The sequence below is a fragment of the Ambystoma mexicanum genome, chromosome 7q (assembly GCF_040938575.1).
Source record: "Ambystoma mexicanum isolate Mex_15411 chromosome 7q, UKY_AmexF1_1, whole genome shotgun sequence".
Classification (NCBI taxonomy): Eukaryota; Metazoa; Chordata; class Amphibia; order Caudata; family Ambystomatidae; genus Ambystoma; species Ambystoma mexicanum.
In genome coordinates, this window is record NC_090941.1 from 611,783,905 (window position 1) to 611,802,123 (window position 18,219).

The 18,219-nt window shown below is 48.4% G+C and overlaps 1 protein-coding gene across 5 annotated transcripts in view; it reads left to right on the forward strand.

Moving 5' to 3' along the window:
- Positions 1-18,219, forward strand: part of DCLK1 (doublecortin like kinase 1) — a 1,453,755-nt gene that overhangs the window by 1,290,425 nt on the left and 145,111 nt on the right. For all 5 annotated transcript variants that reach the window (XM_069640761.1, XM_069640762.1, XM_069640764.1 and 2 more), the window contains one exon: positions 6,857-7,003. In XM_069640761.1, coding sequence (XP_069496862.1) covers positions 6,857-7,003 — 147 coding nt within the window. The remainder of the gene's footprint in view (positions 1-6,856; positions 7,004-18,219) is intronic.

The following is an 18,219-nucleotide window of genomic DNA, read 5'->3' on the forward strand; positions in this document are numbered from 1 at the left end:
CGAATGCCTTTATGGCGTCCAATGACATCACTGCCATCTGTTCATGGCCTTCCGCTGTGTGTGCTAAGATGTGCTGTAGCCGTCGCAAATTGGCAGTTGTGTTGCGGCCAGGCACAAAGCCATTCTGGTCCTCGTGAACCAGACAGCCTATCACTTTGGACAATTTGTTGGCCAGGATGGTGGTCAGTATCTTACTGTCATAATTCAGCATTGCTATTGGTCTATAAGAGTCGCAATCTTCGGTTGGTTTTTGTGGTTTGGGTATTGGGACTATAAGAGTCTCCCTCATGGTCTTGGGTAAGGTTCCTGTCTCGTAAGCTTCTTGAAATACCTCGTGTAGTAATGGGACCAGTGTTGTCTCGTATGTTTTGTAGAACTCCGGGGGGAGCCTGTCTGTCCCCGGGGTCTTGCATGTGGACAGGGCTCTAATTGCTACTGAAATGTCCTCTGGGGTGAGGGCCTCTTCCAGTGAGTCGCGCTGTTGATCGTTCAGTTTAGGGAGTCCTATCTCTTCTAGGGTGTCTTTTATATCTGTCAGCGGGACTTGGGTGCCATGTGCGTATAATGTGGAGTAAAAGTCCGCAAATGTGGTGTTGATTGAATGCTGGGTCGTTCTCCTTAGACCTGTCTTGTCTTTTATCGCGGTCACTGGGTGTTGTGGGTGTTCTCGCCTGCAAAGCCAGGCCAGTAACCTGCCTGGCTTGTCGCCTTGTATGTGTGCCCTGGGAGTGCGTGCTGTGTAGTCGAACTTTGCTAGCCGTCCCCATGCCTGCTGACAGTTCACCCGTGCCTCCTGCAAATGTTCCTCCTCCTCCCTAGTGCCGGAGCTGTTAGTTTCTCCCAGCCTTATTTCTTCCTCCCTTTCCTCCAGCTCCCTCCTCAGCATTTTCCTGACACCCGCTGTCCCGGCTATAACCTCTCCCCTCGTTACCACCTTTAGGGCCTCCCCTACCGTGCTCCAGTGCTTCACGCTACCGCTGTTGTTGGTGACATATTCTACCAGTTTGTCTCCCAGCTTCTCCTTAAATATTGGGTCTGTCAGAGCCTCTGTGGGCATACGCCATAGTGGAATAGGGGGTATAGGGCCCTTCAAAGCCCAGTGCATCAACAGGGGGGAGTGGTCCGAGATCGATCTACCCAAGTATTGTATTGATTCCACCTGAGCCAGGTGCATTTTGTCTATAAACATGTAATCGATTCTCGTGTAGAGATTGTGTGGGGAGGAATAATGTGAGTATCCTCTGTCTGTGGGATGGAGTTCCCTCCAGACGTCTGCCAGGTCTAGCTGTTCCAGCAGATTGTTTAGCACCCTAGAGGTTCTATCCGATTGCTTCTGCGGGGGTTCAGATCTATCTAGGACCACGTCCCTCACACAAATAAGATCCCCATATGTACAGGCCATCCCTGTGCACCGCCAGTTTCATCTGCAACCTAGCTAGGTAAGACGGAATGCCGTGGTTTGGAAAATATGTGTTGACTATGCAGATCTCTACCTGCTCCAGCACTCCCCACAGGATCAAATACCTCCCCTCCGGAGCTACTTCAGTTCTTGTCGTCTGGAAGGCCACCGCTGGGTTGATCCAAGTATACACCCCCCTAGCAAACTTGGAATATGGGGCCCCCTGACCTTGTCCTCCCCAGTGCTCCTTCACCTTTGCCTGGTCCTCCACCGAGAGATGAGTCTCTTGGAGCAGTGCAATGTCTACTTTTATCCTGCGCAGGTATGACCTGATCCTGTTCCGGCGTAGATATGACCCCAACCCTCTCACGTTCCAGGTTAGTATTCTAAGTTGCATTGCCATATTTAGGGCTCTTCCTCCCGAGGCTTCGTTTCCCCCCCGCCTCCTCACCTTCCGTCTTGCATCTTGAGTGTCCAGGCCACCCCTCTTTATTCCTCATTCTGCATGAAGATTGTGGTGTTGAACTAGAACTGCTGCAACAACGAATGCAGCTTAAACAAACAACTCTGTGAACTGGCAGTCCGACGAACAAGCAGTTCGGACTGCATAACTGCAAACTGCCCCCAGCAGTTACAGTGAGCCTGTAGCACTCAGGGGCTCCCACGCTTTCAGAGCCTCTCCTGGCTTTCCGGCGTGGGCGGTGTGCAGGAGTGTGACCTGCACGTGTCTCGTAGGGGTGGGCCATTGGCCTGTTTGCCATTGACTTGGTCGTGTGTGGTGTCTTGCTCTTCTGCCCAGTATTGCTATCCAAGTATTACGGTCGTAGCTGCCGGTTGATCAACCAATTCATGCCTCATGTGCAAGATCAGCTGTTAATGTTGCCGGTTGATGCTTCTTGTTACATCTATTATTCAGCTTGAGACAGTTTTTCGCCATCGTCCGCTAAGTTATTGTGTTCAAGCCACATATGTGCCGCGGCTTTCCCTTTATAAAGGACCTTGAGGCGAGAAGGGTAAAGCAACATATATTTGAGGTTAAGTTTGCGCAGCCTCGCCTTAATCGGTATAAATGAGTTCCTGGCATATTGTACTGCAGGGGTGTAATCCGGGTATATGGCAATTGTAGAATCCTGCCTCTTGATTTCCCCACCCTCTCTGGAATATCTCAGTATTATCTCCCTGTCGCGGAAGTTTAGGATTTTGGCAATAATCGGTCTTGGGTATGAGCCTGGAGGTGGACGCTTCTGAAGAGACCTGTGGGCGCGTTCCACTGAAAACCCTTGCGAAAGCCTCCCTGCCCCAATTTCTTGTTGTACCAACGTTTCTATGAATTCCATTGGGTTCGGGCCTTCCATGTCCTCGGGAACCCCTAGAATCCTGATGTTGTTGCGCCGAGCCCGACCTTCTGCATCCTCGGATCGTGTTTCCAGCCTTGACACTTTTTGTTCCAATTCCTGGACTCGCTTCTTCAGATCCGCAGTGTTTCCGACATTAACCTGTAGAGCGGTCTCATTGACATTTACTCTTTCCATCAAGTTGCGTGCGTCTTGGCGCATGAGTTGCATGTCCACTTTTATTTCATCAAACCTGTTTTCAATGGAGGTGCGGAGCTCTGCAATGGCTTGAAGGACTTGCGTGTTATCCGGTGCCACACCTGCGTGTGCTGGCTCACACATAGTTGTAGGTCCGGGCAGCTGCGGCTGTTTAGATCTGACTGTTGTGTAAGTATCCATTTTTGTGTTTTTGAGTTTAGTTTTAGATGGAGACATCACGTCTCGCAGGGCCAGGGTGCCTGCCGCCTTGTTCCGCGGGTATCTGTGTGAATGCTGGGCAGCTGTGTTGGGCCAGCTATCAAACCTCTCCTCGAGTGCGTCCCCCGTAGAACAGTCCTCCGTCCGCCAGCTAGGCCAACTAAGGCAGTCCGGGGCCTGACCCAGCCGTTGGGCCCTCAGCCTGTCCACCACAAAGAGGGAACAGGGGCGCTTCCTCTTCGTTTTATATTTTCTCCTGTGGCTATCCTTGCCGCCGCGGGGGGGGGGAAGATGTGGGGCCGCTACTCACGGGTCGCTGACATCAGAGTCTGTCGACATGCTCCACGGGGCCTCTCCTGGCTCCTCCAGTCTCTCACACGGAACCCGTGCCCCGTTCCCTAAGACCCAGCCCCACGCCGCACGCCGCAGTGGAAGGGCAGTGGAAGAGGACTCTCCCTCTCCGTCCCCAGGTCGCTGCCGTCTGGGTCCTTCGGAGTCCCGCGAAGGGCTGCGGGTGGTGTTACGATAGCGATCCGCGGGTTCCAGCGCCGCTCGGCCCCACAGGCCCCCCCCAGACAGCAAGCCGTCCTCAGTGCGGGATCCTTTCCCCCCGCTTCCTCCGTATCAGGCACACGACGCCGGCGCCAAAGGCTCTGCGCTGGGGCCGCTCAGAGACCCGGTCCGCCGATTCTCTGTGTTTCGCGCTCAGTTGAGTTCAGCGCCGGAGGCCGCCATCTTGGGCCCGCCGGGGGTAGCCTCTTCCGACGGTTCGTTTTTCCCTTTGCAGGCTCCGATTTCTCCCGAAAATGAGGTTGAGTGCAGCAAATGGGTTCCCCTGCCCTCGACCAGGTTTGTAGCCTCGTATGTTCTCAATTAAGCACCGTAACTGCTGTCGATTCAGGATCTTGGGCAGGAGCTCAGGCGAACACCGACCTCACTCCATGCGCGTAGCCACGCCCCCCCCAAGTAGCAATATAGATATGTAAATTAGAGATTTGTACACATGCCCAGAAAGCATCAAGTTTAGCCACATGCCAAAGTTCATGTTTGCAACACAGTTCTACGAAGGCACAGATTGTGGGAACTGGTTGCCACAGTGAGCTCTTGGTGGATAGGCAGAGAAGGGAAGCGGTCATTTAAAGCCACAGTAGTTCTTTGGTGGAACTGGCTGGTCATACATTGTTAAACTCTATGCCTGCCGTAGCTTTCTACTATATATCGACTGCCATCATTGGTGGCCAAGCTTTTTCCCTACCATGATATATAATTTCAAATCACTTGAACTTTCCTAAAGAGACTTTATTTGAGACAGAGGACTCTAGAGTGGCCTTAATTCCCTGGATGGACTGCTTTTGACCTCACCAATGCTATCAGCAATGACATCACAGACTCCATCTTACGTATCACAGATGACTATGACATCTATAAAGACATTTAAAACAAGGCGGTAAGAAGCCTACAGTGAAAGTGATAATAACACAAGAAAACTGCTTGCACAATTGTGTCAGGTGGATCAAAGTGAACTTACTGCAACATACCTTTCACTCGCTCATACCCTGTCAGACAAGTGCCACAAATTGAGAGATTTACAAATTGAGAGATTTTCCTCTGCAAACAACTGGTGGGCGCTATTCTAGGAAATTCTTCTACTTGTGGCCGCAGTGGTGCGTCGCGCCCAGCAATACCAGTCGCATAAATCCTTGCTTGTGCATTTCACAGGCTTTTTACGGAACAACAGGAACACCTTACAACCAATACGCCAAACCAAATCCTTTTTGGTCTATAACAAAACTCCCCATCACTCAATCTGCACTCACCGCAGCAGCCACTGAAATAGGTGGTGAAGGATTATACCCCCCCAAAGCTTAGCCATGTCTACAAAAAGCTGCTTCTTCACTCGGCGTCACCCATCCCATCAACGTTTTATTGAAAAGCAGGATAAAATGTGCATTGCCTTTTTAAATATGTGTTGTCTCCATGGTGACCACCTGAAATGTCAATGATGAATTGTACTGACATTTGCATAGAGCCTTAAAGCCGTCATACGTTGTTTATAGTTTTTAGAACATGTCTTTGTCATAAATCTCATTCCGTCGGACCCACTTTGAGTTATTATACAGTCTTGAGGGTTGTGTAAACCTGTGAAGTCTGGGGCCCATGTCATGCAGTAATTATTGCCCACCAAGGCCTGCCACGTGCTGCTGGGTAGATGTTTCTCCACTAGGTGCAGAGAAGCCCTGTGGTCCCATCAACCTCGGCGAAGAGGGGGGCTTTTAGGCTGACTTCACAGGGATTGTGAGGAATTCCCTGGAACTTCACTGCCTAAAACATGGGTCCTAGAATCAGAGTGGATTTTGATACAGTTTCCTCCACCTCCATAATACTAATTTGGTCAATTAAGTCTGTTGCACTCTGTGTGCAGGTCAAGCTTGCATGTCCCATTGCAAATGCCTGCTCACCGTACCTGGTATTCATGGTGCCTGTCCCAGCACCACAGCCAAGATCCTGCTGGCTTGCCTGGCCCATCGCCATGCATATCCGGCCCTCACTCCCCTGTCAGCTCTTCCTCTCTCAGCACCCCCATGCAAAACCATTCTCTGTTTGGCCCCGAGCATTGTCGCTTTCTTTTCTTTTGTTGGGTATCCTTTCACAGGGGACACCCCCATGAACCCAGGCTGATTGTTTTAAAGTCTCTCATGGCGTACTCAAGTTAAGCCCCCACCCGCGTGGTTTTCCCTCCCTCCCCGACTTCTCTTAAAAAGATATCCTCCTACACCTGCCAGATTGACTACCCCTGTTCCCAATATTTAGAGCATTGAGGAGGAAAAGAAGACCGGGCCCTCAGGACCCTATACCACATGGTGTTCATCATGCAATTTGACCCTGTCTCTTGACTTAACCAAAATAGGACTGGTAGACTTTTCATCTAGCCTTCCTTTTGCTCTAGGACCGAGTCTCTTACCTGATAACTCATGCATTGAGCAGCCAATTTGCGGACTTTATCACTGCTTCTAGGATCACAGTTGTTGAGGCAGGTTGAGTCTCTGGATGCCCCTAAGACTTGATCGGCTTGCATTAAGACGTTTTGTTTGCTGGGCATCATGACCTGCCCACTAAGGAGCATGTATGAAAAGCCTGGTCCTCATAGATGGAGGCTCAGCCACCATCAGGATGTCAATTACTTGGTATCATGGTAGCACCACACAAGACTTCATGTCAAACCACACCAGAATACAGAAATAAAAATGCGTCTTACGCTTCTTCAACCCTTTGCTCCCTGGCAATTTAATTGAGTCTCCAAGGGCTTCAATCCCATCAAATGAATGACTTCTAGACGTGGTGTTTGTGGTCCGCTTTCAGAATTGTGTGTGCTTGCTATTGAATGTTGCTGCTCATTGCTATCACCATGGTTGCAGTGCCCCCACACAGTGGCGTGTCCAGGGAGTGGCCTGGGGTGGCACGTGCTATCCCTGGAATCTGATTGGCTACCGTGGGTGCCCCCCCCATTATCCCATACTATGTTCATTATGTGTGTGTGCGCTCGTACTCCATGCCACCCCTACGCAAGTCTGGCCCCACTTGGGCCACCCCAGTCAAAAGTGTCTGGACACACCACTGCTCCCATGTTTTATGTCTTTTTGTGCCAGCATGAAACAGAGTAGCATTTTAAGTGACCTCTGGGTGTCTTTCAATTTCTGTCCTCCAGGGCGGTGACCTTTTTGATGCCATCACCTCCACCAACAAGTACACCGAGCGGGACGCCAGCGGCATGCTCTACAACCTAATGAGTGCAATAAAATATCTGCATAGCCTAAACATAGTGCACAGGGACATCAAGCCCGAAAACCTACTGGTAAGAAGGGGAACTGCCTTGCTCCATTCACCCCTCCCCCCCCCAATGCATGTCAAAAGCTTGCAAGAAAATTCCTGTCTTCTTTTTTAATTTAAAGCCAACCCTTACTATAACCGAATACCTTCATTCTATAGCAAGTGCAGTTGTCTCATTTTTTTTTTAATTCTGTCTATTTTCATTGTGTCAACTGGTGTTTTCATGTGAATTACAGCAGTAAACTGTTGCATGCATTTTCCTGCCCCAAATTTTGGATCTGCTCACTAATACACGTATTGAATATTTATACCGTGCAGTATTGCCTATTTTAGGAGTACAGTTTATAAAAGTTACCAGTGTATCCGAACTATTTCCAAAATATGTCGGATGGACATGGGTCGAAAACCTGTCGAAGAAAATATGTCTGCTAGGATTTAATTTACATCGTAATATTTGACCGCATGCATTTAAAAAATAATCAGTGTCTGTGTTGCACGTTTAGAATACAGGATGAAACGGTTTCCTTTACCCTGTGCTCTCAGCCCAACCTGATCAAGCTCCGTGGTTATTGAAAATAGTTGTTGGAGGAAATCGATTTCTATTGGATTGTGCACCCATGAATGATAGATTCCGATTCAACTTATCCAGTGTAGTCCATCCCTCGATCCTAGCGCCTCTTCAGCCTCTTGCATTGGTAACTTGTTTTCTAGCGGTCTCCAGTTATTGCAAAAGTGCAACACGTTTTGTGTGATCAGGGCTCAAGTCTAAAAAAAGAAAACAGTGGGGGGAGTCATTAACAAAGGCAATGGGAGGTGACGTTCACAGAAATTAGCATATCAAGATGAAATATGCACATTTCATTAAATTGGCTTTGCATAACCACCCACATTGCACAGGACGAATGGCATTTGCCTTTCATAAAATCAACACACACACAAAACCATGAGAGGATATTTTCTTCTAATAGTTTTTGAAAACGTTTAAAGGTGCGCATGTTTTAAACTCCAAGATCCAATAGCAATGTTTTCCCTGAAACATGCAGTACTGAAATGGGGCATTTCACCTCTAGTTGTTTGCTATTTTTCATCAGGTCATATAGTGCAGTGGTGAAGTGTCTGGCCTGACGACCGCGGTTCGAGGTCGGGCTTAATTCTTACATTCAAAGAAGATGTACAGTGTTTCTCATTTTAGCTGAGGGGGGAGGAATCCACCCCTTGAGAAAGTGGATGGACTCCGTCCACCTGTGTGTACCCTCAACTTGGGCACTGTGTGTGAGGCATCCCAAGTTGGTACTCTGGTGTGAGACTTGGTGCAAAGAAGGCCACTTTTATATAGACCCCAGTGCACAATGTCTCCTTACACATTGGACCTCCCACCGACTGAACCGCCACCCCTCATTCAACCTTATCCCATGTGAGCAACATCTGCTTTTCGTGGATCTTTAGCTGCCTGCCGGTCAATACCCTCAATCTCTGCTTGAGTGGCTGGTGCCGTTCAGCAACTCTGAGGATTCCAGAGTCTATTTGAAGGATTGGCAGTGCTGCCATGAGCAGTTCTGAGGCACTCTGGAGCATCTTGGAATGTGGTGAAGGGGGCAAGATGATGTGTTTTTAGTTCCTGCGGACAGGAAATAGGCTTTGTGTTTGGTTATCCTCTTAGTGGAGGTACATGTGGTGTTGGCAGTAGAACTGAACAAAATTTTCATTCATTTGTTTGAATCCCTGTTTTGTAAGAATGTCATGTGATAATTCATGAAGGAAGCAATTGTCTTTAAAGCATTGATTTCTTTTTGAACTATCCTACTTTGCTTCTGTGAAAGAGTGAGTGGTACCTGATCACTCTTCTTTTCCACAGGTTCCTCAGCAGCAGAATGGGGGATATTCCAGGAAGTGTCAGCCCAGAGGATGCTGCCTAACAGGCACGCTCCCTCTTCTGAAGAACCCCAAAAAGCTCCAAAGGCCTACTAGGGCATCAAAGTCACAGCTGGGTCATCTAGTTCAGACTCCACATGTGGTCTAAACAATCAGTCATGTGGCCTTAGAGTGCCATCTGTAATTTCTAGGATTCTAATGGGTTTTGGAGTGTAGCAAGTTGGGGGAACCCACACCTCTGCTGCAAGAAAACTCTTCATAGGGAGAGTTCAGTGAGTTTGTCACGGATTTCTGGGTGGACAACTCCTTCAAGAGCCCAGTCTGCTAATCCTCACACTGCTTCAGTGATTGCCACCCAGACGTAAGGGCTGAAAAAGAGTGTTCCAGACAGTACGCAAAAAAGGTGCACCAACTACAGGGAAGGGAGGCATCTTCATAAAGGTGAGCGGTCAATGTATAGGCTGACCCTGCAAACCCTGACTCATTGCTTATGGACCCTTGGGGTGGTGCCTTGAATTTTACTTCTGAAATAAAAGGTAAAAGATTGCAGAGGAACTTTTAGGTTGTCGGGAGTTTTCAAAGGAAAATAACAAGTGGTTACAAGTTGGGGAGACTTTAGAAAACTGTGAAGGCTTTTGTTACACCCAACACCCAACATGAAACCGACCCATACACAACAAGACCACACCACAGAATGCCTACCGACTGAAAACGCACCAATGCTCAGTGACCGGTTTCTCCAAACTGAAGCTGTCAACATCACATCAAAGTTTTCTTGCTCTTACTCCTCTCAAACCCACTAACAAACCTCCAACCCCCTCCCATTGCAGATCCACCAGAGCGCCAAGGGACCATGCAAGTGGCGACAGTGCACGGTACAAGAACCTTTAACAGTTTCCCATGGTGGTGGCCAAATATTGGAACGCCCTACCGTCTCACAGAGGAGCTCAAACTTCACTTTGGTCTTTCCTCAAAGGCCTAAAAACTGGCTCTTCTCTTAGGACGCATGATCTCCCGCCTGTCTATTTTCAGTTCAAGTAATGCTGTGAGCCTAGGCAATGCGTCTTCTCTTCCAAGTAATGGATATGCGTCTGCATCTACAATGCTCTCTAAGTCAAAATCATGTCAATCAATGGCGCCCTGTAACCAACGCCTAGTTTCCTTCACTCATGAACTTGCTACTGTAACTAAACCAAGATCAACTGTGACCATGCATTGCTCAATCGCGCTCTCTGTAACCAGCGCCTAGTAAACCCAGGGTTTTGTGCGCTCTACAAATGTCAAAATAAATAAATAAATAAATAAGCATAACATAAAATGAGCAGCGCCATTAGTGGAAAATAAATTGCAACTGGGTCCAAGGTTTTTTACTTACATGATCACATTGTGTGGACCGAGCAAGAATTTGGGAGTTACACTGTTGACAAATGATGCTGATTTTCACAAAGTGAAATGTATATATACCGAGTGTACATTGGAGCCAATGGAAGTCAAAACATTATAATTTTATACAGTGAATACGTAGGAAGGCTTTGTAGGGCAGCAGACATTTTGGACTAATGAAACGAATGGGACATGTTGTGTGTTCAACAAAAACGTATGCTAGAGGTTTGACTTTATGAAAGTTGAAGCATGCCTCTCGTTCATGAGGCCGTCGTGAGTCTAGGTGTCTTCAGAAGCCCAGACTGCCGGGACAACTGGAAAGAGCGAATAAATACGGGCTGCCAGAAGTGGCACAGCAATTTGCAAAGCCTTCTTTGCCAATGAATTCGACTTTCGTGTTGGTTTTGCTTTCTCTGCTTATGGATATGCTAAGGATATAAGATAGTTGCAACAGGTGTAGAAGGTGGTGAGGTTTCTAGGGGCAATGGTCTCTTTATGATTCTGACGTTTGCAGCAACTCACATTGAGATGGAGGAGTGTACTGGTAGATTGGTCAGCATCGTTAGCATTGCCACCCTCTTAAGGCCTTTGCTCTTCAATGTCCAGAACACTGGAATTTGGGGGAATTGAGCAGAGAACTTCAGCAATAGCTTCAAGGGTCAAGTTCTAAAAGAAAAGTGGGGGGACTCATTAACATACCAATTGAATGTGGCATCACCAGAAAGGGACATATCAAGGAGCCCTCTGAAAAAAGTGGGGGACTCCTGAAAAAAGTGGGGGACTCCGTCCACCCGTGTGTACCCTCGACTTGAGCCCAGCTTGCGTGTGGCCCAGGTGACGTGATTGATCGTTGGAAGCTCACGCCGAGCAGGATACATGTATGTGCAGGCAAAGTCACACCATATAAACACCATACATTCTGAACATTCACCATGCGGAACATTAAACTCCGCCTTTCATCCTTTAAAGATGGAGCTCCAACAGTTCCATTTGCAAAGGAGTAACATTTTAAGGAGAAATGCCAGTAGTTTGTAAAACCTTTGTCAAGTACAGGTAAGGTTGCTTGCTAAGCTGCGCAAGCTTGAGAGGCATTTGGCTGGTGTACAAGTAGCAGCAGAACTCGGTGACCTGAGATTGCCATGTGCAGACGTTAGCATGATTGCTCAGAGTTTATCCTGCCAAGGAGCAGAATAATGGGAGGAAAATCTAAAATTAAGGATATATGCTTATCGGTATGTTATTGAGAAATGTAATTGGGGACAGATTGCTCTGTCCTGTGAGTTATTTTCTTTTGGCTTTATTGTGAAATATATAGAAATTGATATGGAGGGAAACTTCTACCCCACAAATGCCAGTTACTACCCCATTGTGCCATGTGCGTGTGTGGTAGTGTGCGCGCACCACCTTTTATTCTCAGACACTGCATATTGAACCCTCTAAAAGAGAGGCTACTGTCCACAGTCGTCCCATACACTTCAACAACCTTCCCTTTGGGATCCCTCAAATACGTCTTTCTATCTACCTGTATACTTATGTAAATATCTATTTATCTATTTATGACAGAAGGCATTTTATCTTTCAATCTATTTGAATGACACATTGGCTGTAGAGTTGCAGTCTGTGGCAGTCACTCCAACCTTTTCCTCAGAGACAGGAGTCTCTCTACCGTGTCTACTCGCATACGTGGGAGGTCCTACAAAAACTCCACCTAGCCGCGGAGCGGCCGCGGAGTTGGCTGTAGAGTTGCAGTCTGTGGCAGTCACTCCAACCTTTTCCTCAGAGACAGGAGTCTCTCTACCGTGTCTACTCGCATACGTGGGAGGTCCTACAAAAACTCCACCTAGCCGCGGAGCGGCTGCGGAGTTGGCTGTAGAGTTGCAGTCTGTGGCAGTCACTCCAACCTTTTCCTCAGAGACAGGAGTCTCTCTACCGTGTCTACTCGCATACGTGGGAGGTCCTACAAAAACTCCACCTAGCCGCGGAGCGGCCGCGGAGTTGGCTGTAGAGTTGCAGTCTGTGGCAGTCACTCCAACCTTTTCCTCAGAGACAGGAGTCTCTCTACCGTGTCTACTCGCATACGTGGGAGGTCCTACAAAAACTCCACCTAGCCGCGGAGCGGCCGCGGAGTTGGCTGTAGAGTTGCAGTCTGTGGCAGTCACTCCAACCTTTTCCTCAGAGACAGGAGTCTCTCTACCGTGTCTACTCGCATACGTGGGAGGTCCTACAAAAACTCCACGTAGCCGCGGAGCGGCCGCGGAGTTGGCTGTAGAGTTGCAGTCTGTGGCAGTCACTCCAACCTTTTCCTCAGAGACAGGAGTCTCTCTACCGTGTCTACTCGCATACGTGGGAGGTCCTACAAAAACTCCACCTAGCCGCGGAGTTGGCTGTAGAGTTGCAGTCTGTGGCAGTCTGTGCACGTCTGAAACAATGGAAACAGCGGCTCCACCAGCAAATTCCACCCTTATAGCCAAAACCACGGACCGAGACCCAAAGGCCGTACAAGAGGGTCGCCAGCTTCGAAGTGCGCACACACGCCTCACTGTGGAAAAAAACCCACAACAACACAGCGTTCAATCCCATCTTACGCCGGGAAACTCTCAAAAACACTCAAAAACTCAAACAGGCTCATCTGTGAATGCCCGTTGGAAACAGGATTCCTTAGAAAGATCCGGGCCCAGTACTTTAATTACAAATACAGAAACTACTCACCATGAGTTAGCCCCAGGAGAATCGGAGGACCCGCTCCGGCGGACCTTGGAGGACGCCCTCCCGGCCCCGGTCCCGCCGAGCTCGGATCACGAGGGGGACTCATCGATGCTCCTGAGCCCGCGCCAACGACCTCCTGCACGGGCCACGGCGGAAAACAGCGGCTGCAAACCGCGGTCTTGCCCGCGACCCCCACCCCTACAGCCTCGGGACCCGATGGCCTCCGAAGGGAGGATCGAGAACCGAGAGCGGGGGGAGGGGCTCGCTCGGGCGGGGAGCGTGGATCGCATGCCGCAAAGTGTCCTGGAGGACGAGCGAAGTTCGGCTCCTGCGGTAAAGGCCCTGGCAACGGCCTCCCCGGAAAGGACCCTAAGCGAGGCAGAGCACCCGCAGGTCTTTCTGGGGGCGGGGCCGACTTCCAGCGCAAACCCCGCGGCAGGACGCGTCGCACAGTGGGGAGGGCCGGATGGCCAAAGAGTCACACTCACCGCCGAAGAGGACGTTCAATCACCTCGGCAAACACGAAATGGCCAAAAAGACCCCTCAGCAGAGCCTAGTAGCTCCGAAAGTCATGAAAGAATCAAGGATAATCATGCCAGCAAGATACCAACAAAATCAAAACCCAAAGTACTCCAAAGCAAGTCTCTGAATACTCTTTCTCGCGCCTCAGTTGTCGATCACACTGCCCCAGGCAACACAGGATATGAAGAGCAGGTCCCAGCTCTGAAAGAGCCTCCGAAATCACTGCCCGCGCCCCCGGAGGCCTTGAAAAACAAAAAAAAACGCACTAGAAATGAGACGGATCCTCCGGACACAGGAAACGAAATTTCCACTTGGAAGAAAGTCCCTTCAAAAACGACAAAAAAAACTCAAAAAAGTACAACCAAACTATATACGTCAAAAAACCAAAAAAATGGCCAATTAATAAAAAATCATCGGGGCCAGAAACCAACAAAACCATCGGTAGCCACCCTCGTAACAGACTTCTTCCATGCTTTTGCGCCAGAGACGCACCTGAGGCAAGCGGACCTCACCGATGAGGAAATACTGGAGGCAATAAAAACGTGCCAACCACCAGAAAAAGCAAGAAAAATATTTGTCCCGATAAATACCTGTGTGCAACACCAAAATCTTGCAAATGACATCCAACCCGCATCTCCTTTAAAACAAGCGTCACAGGCGAAACCAGCAAACAAAATAGTCCCGCTTTTACACCAAACACCGGGTACTCAGGCCACACCTAAGAGGAACGCCACACCGAAACATCCTACGGAACTAGTCCAAGCTACTGTCCACTCGGAAAGGTCCGATGACATGACGCTTCCAGCCTTACCTAAGGAAAATCTGACACCAGCCATTTGCAAAACCAGTCAGTTAACCAGTGAAGAACCCTCACTGTCAATCCTCCTTAACCCAACTACCTCTCTCGAAACCATAGAGCAGACAGGGCCCCAGCCCTTCAAGACCCATCTTCTGAACCACGAAAGCAACCTATCCCTCTACTTGATCATGAGTCTGATACGCGCCCAAACAAAGCTGTTGCGATTAGCCAAACTAAGGATCGACCGTCCCGCAACAGGCAAGGGGGCTCATTGCCCGCCTTCCCCCCAAACCTACATTTATCTGGGCGTTTCAGTGGTGGCCTTTCGGATCTTCCCTCTTCGCCTACAGTAAGACGGATTCTAAATGAGTCCAGTACACTCTCGCCTGCTCCAAAACAAAGCCCCTTTCCCCAGGGTCCTACAACGGAGCCGGCATCGCAGCACAAGAGAGATCTTCTCCCAATAATGTCAGCTATCACCATTGCAATGAACCCGTTTACTAAATTGTACGAAAACATTAACGAAAATCTGAAAGACAATTCAGCCATCCAAGCCACAATGCTCACGAAATTAAGCTTTCTGGAAGGTTACATAACCGCCCTAGATGATAAATTTAAAATCTTAAAGCAAGCCATAGAAGTCGGCTTCAAAGAAATGGTAATCCTTCCCACCTCACCCGACTTAGGGACTAAACAGGGAGTTCAAATTTCCCCAGTCGATCATTTAATTTCATCCCCTAGCACTCTCCTCAATATCCAACTGGCCGCTGGTCTCTTAATCCCGGAACATCAAGAGGTGATTGATATCACAGAAGAAACAGCAAACATACCGTCCCCACCAAAAAAGCCAGCGAGTGAGTCTGATCTCCCTTATCCTTTGTTTACAGGCATGAGACGGGAAACAAAAAAAACCAACCCTAGTGGAGGGAAGTCTGAAACACACCATCAATCCTTAACACTGCGACTAAACTCTGGGTCAGCAAAACAGAAAGAAAAAACAAAAACCTCGGCTCGGAGTCCGTCTGCACCCCAACAAATCCAAAAAGTCTCTCTTAGACCTCTAGAAACCTTCCTAGAAGATGAGGTTCTGATGAATCTCTCTCAACACCTTGATGACATGGAAGACCAACCACCCGAAAAACATGAGAAAACACACAAATCATTAAAGCAGCAGCCTACTTCAACAAAAACTGATCAAATTGCAAAAAAAGAAAACTCAAAAGAACTGTCTGAAGAGGAATCCCCGTATCATTTCTTCACCTTGGAAGAGCGCAGGAAACTTCTCCATCATCGAAAACCCGCCACCTCTCGTAGCCCAACGAGCTCTAGAGTGGTGTCTTTCACATGTCCTCCAGTTCGCGAGGGGCAAACTCGGAAAAAGCTAACCTCTAGCAACCAACTTAGCCCACAGGATGCACGACAATTTCGGGACCCCTATCAAAAGTCCAAAGAAAACACACACTCAGAATCAAGAAAATTAGAAAAGAGGGGGCAACACTTGCGGTCCCATTTTACTTCAAGGACCGAACAACATCGGAAAAGACCGGACCCTACAGGGGAAGCCCCGATTAAGCTTGAACAACACGCAGAAAACGACGATGACATTATTCTGAACAGACGAGGTATCCTCACGCTATTTAGCCTGATTCCGACCCTCCGGAAGATCAAGTCCTCAGATCTAAAAATCATAGATCCATATCATTCGAATAAAAGAGCAAAAGCCTATATTCATCTAACTTCGAAGTATATAAGGTCAAAAATTGAGGATGCAACAAGCGACCTGGCTGCGCTAGGCTATACTGTGCAAAGAGACCCGCAAAACACGGAAAAAACCAACCCAGGAAAAAAAAAATCGACCCGAAAGTCCAAAACTGCGGGGCAAGAGCAAAAAGTGGAGCCACAAAGCCTCCCAGGGCTAACCCGAACAGTGGTAAATTCATTCTCAAAGTCATCTGAGAGCCATCGAGAACTAAAACCCGTCACTCCTAGGCGCGACAAGTCAATCGTGTCCACAGAAGAATTGTCCCCGAAGCGGGATCATCCAAAAGGAGATCGTTCAAATTCGTCCAAGATTGAGTCAAAGTTGGAATCCAACAGGTCAACACTCAGAGCTCAAATAGAAAATGCCTCCACAGTCCAAAAATCAACCGCAAAACTACAGGAGCTGTGGGCCTGGCTCCCAAAGGCCCTATTACAAGGGTCCAAATCCAAATAGCAATTCGCAGGGATCCCAGTAGAGCCAAAGGGAAATTGGAACGTCAGCCGGCTCATACCTTCATTAAATTTCTGCTCATGGAACACGAGAGGTCACTTACATCTCACCACAACGGGCGATGCAAACTTAGCTTCATTTGACATCATTTGCCTCCAAGAGACCTGGCTCAGGAAAAATCCAGCTATGGATGGGTTCGATATAATTCTGGCCCCAGCCAACAAAGGAGCCCTAGGCCGGCCGACTTCAGGTCTTCTTCTGGCCTGTCGACAGGGAATCGGGTGGACCCTCAAGTCAACCCTCCAAGCAAATCTGTCAATCCTAGCAGTATTATGCGAATGGTCTGAAAAGCCCCTCTGCAAACTGCTGCAAATAGTGGTGATTAATACTTACTGGAACCCGGCGGCAATAAACCATCAGTCTTACCTCCTAATGATGGAAAACCTGATTGACGATATCCAAGCAACACGTCAAGTCTTCTCAATTATCATCTGCGGCGACCTGAATGCCAAATGCCCTAGAGAACTGCGAACACTGGATGCATCCTCGCAAACTACAACAGCACTGAAAAGAGGTCTCCTATGGTCTTCCTTGATGTCCTCTAGGAAATTTGAAAACCTGAACTTCGCCTTCCCAAACAAAAACCGTCTGCCAACTTGGGAACAAGGCCCACTAAAAGCAACCATAGATTATATCTATGTATCCAGACCGCTTTTGAATAAAGTTCAATCCTTTGAAGTCCGACAGACTACAGCCAGCGACCACAATCAGCTGACAATGTCGCTGGCAAATTACCACAAGGCGCCTGAACTCTATTCTACGGAAGTAGAACCAAACGCCCGCGGAAACCGACTAAACCTGTCGACCCGCGCGGTCAAAACTCTCCTGGCAAACTACACTGGGGAAGACAGACCCAAGGGCGTAAAGAACCTTGACTACGTACCTTTGCTGTTAAAACACCGAACGAACTCCAAACAGCTTACCTCTGTCCACGCACCCCCAAAACACGCCTATGATGCCACTTTGGTGACCAAACGAAGGGAGTTGCGAAAACTTAAAAGACAATTAGGAAACGACCCGTCTAACAAAGAAAAATTAAAAGCGGCAACCTTAACTTACAAATCATGGGTGAAAGAACACCGTTACCGCCTTTACCAACAAGACGCGGAAAAAATGTTAACAGCCATCAATGGTAACAAAGCAAAAGAATTCTGGTCCTTGTTGAAAGCCACAGAGCCTTCAGTGAACAACTCCATAATTAATGCCATGCCAGAGCACAAATGGATCACGCACTTCTCCTCGGTCTTTCAAGCTCCCGCTCAAATCACCTGTCGGGAACACACAGCCCAGAAGACAGCCTGGATTCAACTAAATGACCGAGAAGAAATTAGCGCCCACATAAAAAAACTGAAGATCTCCAGAGCTGTGGGCCCAGATGGGATTTCAAACATCGATCTGAAAAACAACTACACGGAATGGGCAACCTTGCTAGCCTCAATCTTTCAGAAATGCTCAGAGCAGCAATCTTTGCCGCCATCCTGGACAAAAGCTATCATCGTCCCGATCTATAAAAAGGGGGACATCACAGACCCCCGAAACTATCGGCCTATTGCCCTGTTGGACTGCATAGGTAAAGTCTACGGAAGTCTACTCCTGAACCGTTTCCAATCTTGGGCCGAAAAAGCCCCATGCAACGACAACTACCAATCGGGTTTTAAGAAAAATACTGGAACGACGGCAAACATCT